General features: G+C 37.7%; 2 protein-coding genes across 2 annotated transcripts; both read left to right on the forward strand.

Annotated features, from left to right (window-relative positions):
* Nucleotides 1-3,903: 3,903 nt before the first annotated feature.
* On the forward strand, nucleotides 3,904-6,071 carry kbtbd7 (kelch repeat and BTB (POZ) domain containing 7). Its single transcript, XM_016454443.1, has one exon. The coding sequence runs from the start codon at nucleotides 4,189-4,191 to the stop codon at nucleotides 6,046-6,048; it is 1,860 nt and encodes a 619-aa protein (XP_016309929.1). The 5' UTR covers nucleotides 3,904-4,188; the 3' UTR covers nucleotides 6,049-6,071.
* Nucleotides 6,072-7,488: 1,417 nt separating this feature from the next.
* Nucleotides 7,489-9,655, forward strand: LOC107663997 (ras-related protein Rab-33B). Its single transcript, XM_016454441.1, has 2 exons — nucleotides 7,489-7,813; nucleotides 8,170-9,655. Exons 1-2 carry the CDS (start codon nucleotides 7,556-7,558, stop codon nucleotides 8,611-8,613), a joined length of 702 nt encoding a protein of 233 aa, XP_016309927.1. The 5' UTR covers nucleotides 7,489-7,555; the 3' UTR covers nucleotides 8,614-9,655.
* The last annotated feature ends 1,669 nt before the right edge of the window (nucleotides 9,656-11,324 follow it).

The raw sequence follows: 11,324 nt of genomic DNA on the forward strand, positions 1-11,324 counted from the left end.
ATTTTATGGAGGACCGTTTCCTGATCCTGGGAGAGTAGACTACAATGCCGGCTGTTCTGACTCAAAGACAGGAAGTTCGGTTTTTATATTTTATATATTTAAAGCGAGTTTTTTTGGGCAGTGTAGAGTAGGGCTTGTTGTTTGTCATTTCTCCGATCCCAAATGCAGACATGGTTTTATGTTTACGCGGCGAGATGCAACGCAGTGCGTTAAAAGACAGTATAAATCATTATAATCCGTAATTATGTCCCCACTGGATGCAACACATGCCTCGTTTATAATGGGTTTTAATGTTTTTGTCTCGTCGCTCCAGCATCACAGTATGGTGAGGGGCGTAACATTTCCATCTCACCCTTGAGGTATTCGGCCAATCACAACGCACTGGATAGCTGGCCAATCACAGCACACCTCGCTTTTTCAGACCGATGAGCTTTGTAAAAATCGACACGTTTCAGAAAGGCGGGGCATAGAGGAGCAACAATAATGTACAGTATGTGGAAAATAATGTGTTTTTTTAACCTTAAACCGCATAAACACATTTCATTACACCAAATACACAAAATAATGTTCTTTTTAGCAACATCATATGACCCCTTTAAGACAAGCTGTAAACACTTAAAACACTTCAACTGCGCGTTAAAGGCAGTTAATTAACATTGTGCAGGTCATTTATACATCTGTAGATGTATTGTAAACTTGTTTAAGATTTTGTGTGCTGCTGGAACAAACAAGGTATTTGTCTATCCATTTAGGAAAACATCTATAAAAATATACATACAAATGAAAAATTATTAATTTCTGTTGGGAAAAAAAGACAAAAACAAATCACGGGTCATGTGACAACATTAAATTAACACGGTTGGTTCAGTAATCCAAATTTTATTACAAAATCTGAATGCTGTTAATTTGAATACATTCAAATATTGTATTAAAGTGCATCAAGACATTTTTTCCCCCGTAAAATAGGTGTAAATGCAGGTGTTGTGACAACATTAGCACGGTAGGTTCAGTAATCCAGTAAAGTCCAAATGTTTATTACACAATTTGAATGAGTTTCATTTGAATAGAATGAGAAAATCACTGTGTTTCTGATGCTGGTCTTCTGTGTTTTTTTTCCCCCATGGTTGACTTCATCTACATGCACGCTACAATGGAAAATGTGTCAAGAATGGTCATGTTACAACATTAGATTAACACGGCATCCCAACTTTTTACTCCAGAACCTAAATTAAATGCACTGTTCAACAATATTGACCTTGACTTTTTTTTTACTGTGCTGGAGGATCTGGAGTTCAACCATTAAAGAAGAGAAGAGGTCTGGACTAGCAGCTATTCTAACTTAACATGTAACAGATGCATAGAACCAGTTCAGCTGAAGAACTAGACCCACTGACAATATACTGTCGTTTTATATATTGTACAAAAAATTAAAAAAATTGTAATATACATTAACATTTATAAAATAACATTTAATGTTAATTTAACTTTTATATATGTCACAATAATATTATTGTAAATATATTTGTCAAGTTGGCAGACATGATTAAATATATTGCTGTCCTTTTAAAATTGAGATAATTTCACAATATCTCTGTTAAGATAATATATAGTATAATATGTCTATAAACACATAATCATTTAGCATTGTTGTATGATTAATAATTAAACAAACCTTTATGTGTTAAACTGTATGTATGTTTATGTCACTCACTCACTGAATTCTTAAAGGGGTCATATGATGCTGCTAAAAAGAACATTATTTTGTGTATTTGGTGTAATGAAATGTGTTTATGCTGTTTAAGGTTAAGCTTGAGTGAACTATGTGCTGTTTTAATTTTTCACCAGGCAGGTGTGTGTTGGACAGTCTCTCTGACAACCACTGACCGCTCCAGTCGCATATGCGACAACAGCACAAATTTGCAAGTGTTTTACATGTATTTGGATTGTGAATTTAATTCTTTTCAAGTAGAAAGACATTAGATGGTACTGTCCTGACAGACTTCGCATTGTAGCTCATGTAACCAACTAGAATCCTTGTGTATGTGGATAAAATGCCAAACAAGGCACAAGAGGTGAGTCATCTCTACAATATCATTATTAATATTGCAGTTTTCCTCATTATATGTCCACCTGTACTTTGTCCTTTAGGATGTGGTGATCAGTAAGAAATCTGTGCAGGAGATTGCTAAGCAGTTAGGCTTTGAGTGGACCGTTCTAGCATTTGAACTGGGATTCACCAGAAATGAAGTCAGACAGTTTCATGCCACATCCAAAGAAAAGAGGGTTCAGGCTCAGAGAATGCTGGAATCATGGTGTGTATTAATCCAACACACTACGAAATGTAACTGTTTATTATTGTTTTCTAAATTAGACTTTATTTTACAAACCTTACACCTTTTTCTATGAGAGTTGTGTTGGTGTTAATTTGTGGTAGCTCCGATGATTTGTGTTATTGATTGATAGGCATGAGCTAGCGTTCCTGGGACAAACCAAACAAAACCAAGCTTCTGCAGGACGGTCTTGAACGAGCGGGCCGTCGTGATCTGGCTGAGAGACTGCGCTGCCTGCACTGGGGTCACCAGAAGCTCAGCCGCAGAGTCTAGCTGATCATTACCATCCACAAGACCATAGACAACAAGGACGCCTTGAGCAGGATTAATGTGCTTAATCGCAGTTATAACTAAGACCATTTGGCAAAGAAAAATTATGTGAGCTAAAAGTCTGATAGTGAAAATGCTGTTCTAAACTTACATTTTTATTATTTTTTCATTACAACCTAATTGTATTGACTTGTAGTTTACTACAAATCTTAAAAATATAGTTTTCATAGCTAAGTGCATTTCATATAAATTTTAATTAGAATACATTATCATTTCATTGTAATTAACATGTTAAGTGTCTGAAAACATAACATTCAGTTCAAAAGTATAAAGTATATTATTTCCATGATAATGTTAATTTAATCCAGCATGATTTGAGAATTATCCAAATTTTCAATGTGGCCTCAGACTTTTAGACCTCCAGTGTTCATAGAAGAATATGCAATAGTATTCAATAGTTTTATATATTCAGTACTTTTTTACACACCTCATGAAACCATTCTTCTTGTTACTACTTATTCAATTACACGAATCAAATTCTATTTATTCTTCTGTCACTCAATCAAACTCTCATATAATATGTTTACATTCACAATGCATTTACTTATGTTTTGTTGTTTCGATAATAAAAAGGTCATAACTGTGTCTTTCTCAGTCAGTGTGGTAAGCACTAGTTCAGGCCAAACTGCAGTGCTGCTTTATTGGTCACCCTAATCCCCTTGAAAAGCAGTTAAATCTACTTAAATTGAATGCTCAAATAAACCATGACTATCCAGCCGGACAATTTTATGAGTATTTTTAAATCAGATTATATTACTTTAATTAGAACATAAATTTAATATAAAAATTATATATATATCTCTGAGTTATAATCTGATTTAAAAATACTCATAAAATTGTCAGACTGAACAGTCATGGTTTATTTGAGCATTCAATTTAAGTAGATTTAACTGCTTTTCAAGGGGATATGTGTGTGTGTGTATACATATGTCCCGAATTGCAATACTTGCAATTTTAAAACGAATATTTAAAACGAAATATTATTGAATATTGAGGATATGTCATTGTGAACAAAGCTTTAGCAGGCCAACCGAACTTAATACAGAGCGCGGAGAATGGTTACGTCTCAAATCGTAGTGAACTGCCTACCTAGAAGGCATTGTTGAGTCGCATAGCCGCGGGCAGCATTGTTGGTATCACACTGAGAGAGCACTGTCCTACGCTGCCCATAAATGCTGTCTATATAGGCAGCTGAGCGCAGCCGATGTGACCAATCAGCGCCGTACGCTGCAGCTCGCGCGGTAGCATGCTAGAGTGCGACACGCAACGTCGAGTGCTCAGGATCAAAAACCCAACGAAATTAGATTAAACGGAACGGACATCACCCACCGCCGATAGTTTGTCCTGAAAACACTTCCGTACAGTGAAAAAGGACCGCGTTTCATTCATGAAACATGTCTGCGTTGTCAGGCAACAAAGAAGCGGTGCCTGCAGCTCACAGCTTGTTGTTTTCATGACACTTAGAGACCTTACATTAGAGCTGAGGCCGCTAACTGACAGGATTTAGTTGCGTTCAGACAGAGAAAACATGGCTTCGGTGAACTGCTTCGCTGGTCCTGAGGAGCTTGAGGACACAAATCACGCTTTAAGCTTGATGAGAGAGCTGAAATTACTCTACGACTCGCAGCTGTTAGTCGACGTGACTATCGAAGTGGAGCTCGATCCGGAGCAAAGTGTGTCCTCAGGCTGCTCAGGAAAAGTTTTCCAGTGCAACCGAAATATACTGGCTGCCGCGAGCCCGTATTTCAAGAGCATGTTTACCGGAGGACTGTATGAGAGCACTCAGAGGAGCGTCACCATTCACGAGGTGGACGCCCATTCAATGGCTGTCATAATCGATTACTGCTACACTGGCAAAGTGACAATCACTGAAGGCAACGTGCAACGGCTTTATGCAGCTGCCAACATGCTGCAGCTGGAGTATATCCGGCAAGCGTGTGCCAACTTCATGACCAGAAGGCTGGACCTTTCTAACTGTGCAGGGATTTTGAAGTTTGCCGACACTTTTGACAATCTGGAGTTGAAGAGCAAGGCTCAGGCGTTCATCGCGAAGAACTTCGTCCAGCTCGGTGCCAGCGCGCGAGAGCTTTGTGAGCTGGACCTGAAGCAGGTTAAAGAGATCCTCACACTGGATTCTCTGGACGTGGACTGCGAACGCAAAGTGTGTTCGTTTGCAATACAGTGGGTTGAGAATAACCCACATGAGGTCGCTGAAGATGCACTGCAGGTCCTAAGATGCGTGCGATGGCCTTTATTTTCAGAGAAAGACAGGGTTTATCTAGAAGGCCTCAAATCAAAGCCTTTTATAATGAAATATCTTTTGAATGTCCTAGACGGGGCCGGCGATGAGCCGAGCGCTACGATTTCAAAGAGCGTACATGCTGCCAAACAAAGAATTGGCAAGAGTGCAAAAGAAATGGTGCTTTTCTTCGGACAGCCAAATGAGCCCTTCATGTGCTATGACCCCAATACGGACGACATCTATTCTATGGCGTCCCCGGTCATGAACCTCACCAATCAGAACTTCAAGCGCTCTCCTATGGAGACGTTTTTGGTCTGCACCACGCCAGAGAACAATCTGTATCTCACCTCGCACCTGTCCAAGCACTTCTGGGTCTACAGTCCTCTGTTAAATTGTTGGCAGGAGCTTGCGGAAAGACTTCTGGGAAGAGTGCACTCCTACATGGGCTACCTCAATGGGCACCTGTACATTGTGGGAGGCAGGGATCCGGTATCGGATGCCAGGCTCAAGGAAGTAGAATGCTACAGCATTCAGAGGAACCAATGGTGTTTTGTGGCCCCCTTGCCGCATTCTTTGGGAAAGATGCAGGTTGTGACAATAAATGAGCGACTTTATGTGGTGAACAAGAGGAGGATGCTTGGCTACGAGCCGAAGAAAAACCTCTGGCTCCAGCGGGGCTCTCTGAAACGCAGTAAACTCCACAAGGCTTGTGTTTTTCAGGAGCAGATTATATGTTTGTGCGATATCCCCGTAGTTAAAGCCTATAACCCAGCTCGTGGAGAATGGAGGCGGATTGGAGACATTCCCATTGGCAGCAGCGCTGTCAACTACCAAGTGGTACAACACAACAGCAAACTGCTTCTTCTAACTATTGAAATAGTCCATCACAATAAGAGCAGGCTTGTTATACATGAATACGATCCCACTCGAGACTCATGGAAAAACGTGGCCACCATGTTTGGATCGTCCTTCGGATCCATAAGTCTCTCCACCCGGGTTTATACCGCGTGCTTGGGGTCCGGTCAGAATTTCATCTCAGAAGAGGATGATGACAGCGGCTCCAGCGCTGACTGGGACTTAGATGGATTGACTGACGCAGACTCGGACTCCGGCAGCTCAAGCTCATTTTCAGATGAAAATTGGTAGTCGATGCAGTTATAAAGTGTATGGCAAGCCGTACAATTACAGAGCTCTATAATTCAATTTTTACTAGTAAAAAACCACATTAAAGATATGTTTAATTGCAGAGCTAATTAACTGAATTAGAGATTAAAGAGCTCTCTAATTCAGTTATTACTAGTAAGAATTGCATTAAAGAGCTCTCTAATTGTAAATCTTACTAGTAAGAATTGAATTGTAGAGCTCTGTAATTGAATTCTTACTAGTAAGAATGCAATTACGACGAGTAACTCTGGGAATAATTTAAGCTAAAATGGCTTGCCATAAAAGTGTCAAATGTGGAACTGAGCCATATGTGCATATGCTGCAAAGTATTTTGAGATATAGGTGTTGAAAGTAATAGCCTGTTTCGATGTGGCTCATGCCACAGCAGCCAGGGGAGAACCTACTTGAAATTCATGCTGTTATGAGTATTATTAAACAAATGCTTACCTTTATGATATATGGCCAGTGAATGATACCTTGTCTCAGGATTATAAATTGGTACAAATAATTGTTAGTATTGTGTCTCTGCCAGTCTTTGAAGATCATAAATAAAGAACAGTATTACGCTGGAATCTTGAACAGGGTACTATGGGGCTAACAGCCCCTCTTAAAGAAAATGTGTTTATTTCTGGTCTCAAAGTGTATAATGATCAGAAGAAAAAAATTAATGTATTTTTATTTAATATTGATGGGGGGATTTAATTAATGTGAAAATACACGATAAGCGAGGTTTCAAATATTAAGGCTACATTGGTTGAGGTGATATGGAGCAAAATTTTAATACACTTTTGATATAGCAAGATCACTTTTAGATACATTATTAAGATAAACCATCCTTCAGGAAGGATGGCTCATTTACTGTTTATTCCAAATATCTTGGGGCATTTCATAACCTCTTAAGTATGCTATACCTACACATTATTCTGCTAACAGTAAATGTACAAAATATACGTCTTTGAGCAATTAGCTCTGTTGTACCCTACCTCGTTTTACCAATTTTCTGTGATATGGAGCAAAATTGTAATACACTTTTGATATCGCAAGATCACTTTTAGATACATTATTAAGATAAACCATCCTTCAGGAAGGATGGTTCATTTACTGTTTATTCCAAATATCTTGGGGCATTTCATAACCTCTTAAGTATGCTATACCTACACATTATTCTGCTAACAGTAAATGTACAAAATATACGTCTTTGAGCAATTAGCTCTGTTGTACCCTACCTCGTTTTACCAATTTTCTGTGTGTTGCTTATTTTCGTTGTTTAAGTGTTATAGTTGTCTGTTAAATTATCACGTTTATGTAATATGATTTAAAGGGTTGGAACTGTTAATAAAGTCCGTTTATACTTTATACATCATTTTATTCACTGCTTTTACAGCTTCAGGCGTTTTGACACTTTTTTTTTTTAGTGAGCAAAGGTCACGGGAGTTCACGTTAAGATCTCGTTCTTATCCTCTCGCGATATTTCCCGAGTATCGGAGCTATGGCAATAGAAAACACAACGGGCAACAATGATTTCGCGACGATTTACACAAGAGACAGTCTGGCCAGTGACTCGTGTCAGGATTATGACAGTGCTCAGGCGAGGGTCTTTAAGATTATCGTTATTGGGGATTCAAATGTTGGAAAGACGTGTCTAACTTACCGCTTTTGCGGTGGTAAATTTCTCCAAAACCCCGAGGCAACAATCGGAGTAGATTTTAGAGAGAGAACCCTGCACCTTGATGGAGAAAACATAAAGGTAAGGATCCGTACAGAAAGCTGTAAAGAGCATTTTGATTATGAATATCGAGTATGGCATTCTTCTTAACAATGGATGTGCTGTGTGTACTGTTGACCGTTATCCTTTCAGTGGTAGACAACACTTTAAATATTGTATGATTGTTTAAATAGAGTAGTATAATTATTGTTTACTTATATTAGAATTGTATTAATGTGTAGTTAGAATTCAAATATATATTTTAATGTCACTTGTGATGTGTGTGTAATATAGGACTTTGGACTCAAAACTGCTGAGATCTTTATGACCACTAGTCCTGGTCTTATACTAGTATAATTTAATATCTACAATGATGCAAATTACATTCTCATTCTCAGTTGCAGATCTGGGACACGGCGGGACAGGAGCGCTTCAGGAAGAGTATGGTGGAGCATTACTACAGGAACGTCCATGCCATCATCTTTGTGTATGACGTGACCAGCCTGGCTTCATTTGAGAGTCTGCCGGAGTGGATTGAGGAGTGCAGCCGTCACTCAGTCCCTCCCATGGTCCCCCGCATCCTAGTGGGGAACAAATGTGACTTAAGAGGAGCCAGAGAGGTGTCCACGCTTTTAGCTCAGCGACTGGCTGACAGCTACAACTTCCCGCTTTTTGAGACGTCTGCAAGAGACCCTGCAGAAAAAGAGCATGTAGATGCCATTTTCCTCACGCTGGCCTACAGGCTGAAGAATCACAAGCCGCTGAGACTGAAACAGCCAAGTGAGAGCAGCTTCTTACAGCTCGCTGGTGGACAGGAGGAGAACACACCCTGTTTATGCTAATGCACTTTGACCCATACAGTGCAATAATTTAGGGTGACGTTCTGTATGAAGTTAAGACAGAAAGAGTGATTGGGAGATATACAGTACAGTATATGTCTATAGGATTGCATTTGGTGTATGTGCAGTTTACACATTTCTTTGGAAGCATAAACTGTGGAGCATTTTGAGGGTTTTGTTTAGTTAAACCACATATTATGCAGCAAGGGATGCCTATATGTCTTATTACTACATATTATTATTTAAGAGCGTTATTAACTCTCTAGAAACATGCTCAGTGTCATAAAGATCTCATTCAGGAGAGACTGTAATAACATTTTCAGTCTGTAATAACTTTGCATGTTGTTTCAATGTTACAATTCCACATAGGTTGCCGCTGTGAAACTTCTAAAGGCAATCTTGGGCATGTCTGAGGTATCAGAAATAACACATTGGTCCTCATTATTGTGCACCGTGAGCTTTCTATTATGCTTGCGGATACAGATAAATTACTATTATATTTTCACTTACTTCTCCATTTTATTTCTTTTGAAAGCATATATTATATCTAAACTGAACCAGACAGACTGCATAGCTAAAGCTATTAATGACTCCATCATGAACACTAGTGGGCGCCACTGTCAAAGCATTCAGAGCATTATTATGAAACAAAGTGAGATTAAACACAAGGGAAAACACACTCTTTATCATAAATGTGAGTGTTGTGTCCCAACCTCAATGTGATGCATTTGTGAAACACAGTAATCTGCAACATATTAGTGTTTTTTGTCGTCTTTTACAAGCAAATCAATGCATCAATTAGACTTCAACACATCTCAAAGGCTTGATCAATCATTTATTTTTTTTATTGACAACCCTTTTTGCAAGCAATAGCATTTGGAAAACGGGGACTGTATTGCACTTTAAATTGAGATTGTATCATGTCTGACGTTTGTCTCGATTATTCAGCATCATGTATTATTTGTACTTGAGAGAAAAATGGCATTGTGTAAATGGTTTGCAGTGACTGTCAGATGTGTTTGGAAGTGAATATGAAAATAAAATGTGCACAAAAACGAATTATTTTTGATATATTCTATATAACAGTTGTGATCAATCCGGATTAAAGAGGAATTTAAAAGATTTTAAATATAAAAAGGGTTCCCACAGTAATGGAAATAGGAAAATTTTAAAATTAAAAATCATGGAAATTTCTGTAGTGGCTATATTTGTCTAGTTATGCTCAGCTGTATTTTTTTTAAAGTCGGAAATGACTGCAAGTACCGGTACAATCTTCGCAAAAGTATTTGTTGAATCCTAATCCAAAATAAAAATAAAAAATACAACCCACTGGGAACTGGAAAAGTCTTTGAAATTCAATCATTAACCTTTTTTTTTTTTGACAGCAACATTCAGCAAATCCTTGTGAACATTTTATTTTGTGAACCGAACAGATCTCACCCTCTCAGACAGTAAGTGTTGTTTTTGACACCTTCCATGTGCACTTAAACCCTAAAGTCAGCAGGCAAGTGCAGCTGCAAACACATGTCTTGTTTTACCATGTGTCTACCTGTTAACTCCAACACCAGAGGTGTGAAGAATTCTTTTCCAAGTGATAATCCCACAGCCCCACTAAAAATAACAAAAAGCAGGATTTAACTGTTTATGATTAAGCAGTTAGGCCTTAAAAGTATTGTTTGTCCTTGTGAAATTGCCTGTGCACTGGAAAGTACTGAAGCTTCTGGAATCAATGACACATTTTTCATGTATGTGAACACACCTGACCAATAAAATGGATCTGAATCTAATCTAATTGCCATGAATTAATAACTTGAGTGCACATACGTTTAGTCACCACCAGATGTCTGCAGAAACTTAACTTGGACCAGATCAGTTTAGTGAATAACAGTAACAGGAATGGCAACGATTAGACTTGACACAGAAAATGCGAATACTTTGAATTTAACACCAAAATAAAACCAAAAAAATTAAAATTAAAACAGAAAAAAAGTGGGTAATATACACATAATGCATTTGTTTTACATCAAATTATATTGTTACATCTAAACCGTCATCCTAACCTTTGACCCTTACCTTTAATGTGACTTTCCTCCTTATATGTAATTGCATTTATTGATAAAAAACATTTGTACATTCAAAATATTAAAATATTTGGTGAAGCACCAAGTAGTTCTGGAATATTTATTATCACATTTATATCTTACATTGAAAATACATTATTTTGGGGAAAAGTAAAGTAGAAAAGGAGAAATGATATATAATTTCCCATAATTTATACTAATTATATTCTAATATAATGAGTTGATGGTCAAGAAACATTTATTATTATAATCAATTATTATCAATGTTGAAAACAATATGTGTGTGTGTATAAACTCATATAATCATAATTATCATCATTATTAAATAACTTTATTTTTATTTCTCATATATTTGACATATATATATATATACTGTATAGTATACACTGCATGCTTCTGCCTGTCTTGTTTTTGGCCAAAACTGTACAAATGACCAGTGTTGGGGGTAACGCATTACAAGTAACGCGAGTTACGCGCAAGCCCTGCCCAGATTTAAAAAGTACCGCAAAAGTAACGTAATGCATTACTTTCCATAAAAAGTAACTAAGTAACGTAATTAGTTACTTTTTTATGGAGTAACGCAATATTGTAATGCATTACTTTTAAAAGTAACTTTCCCCAACACTGCAAATG

This window comes from Sinocyclocheilus anshuiensis, unplaced genomic scaffold (assembly GCF_001515605.1).
Source record: "Sinocyclocheilus anshuiensis isolate Anshui unplaced genomic scaffold, SAMN03320099.WGS_v1.1 scaffold247, whole genome shotgun sequence".
NCBI classification, from domain to species: Eukaryota; Metazoa; Chordata; class Actinopteri; order Cypriniformes; family Cyprinidae; genus Sinocyclocheilus; species Sinocyclocheilus anshuiensis.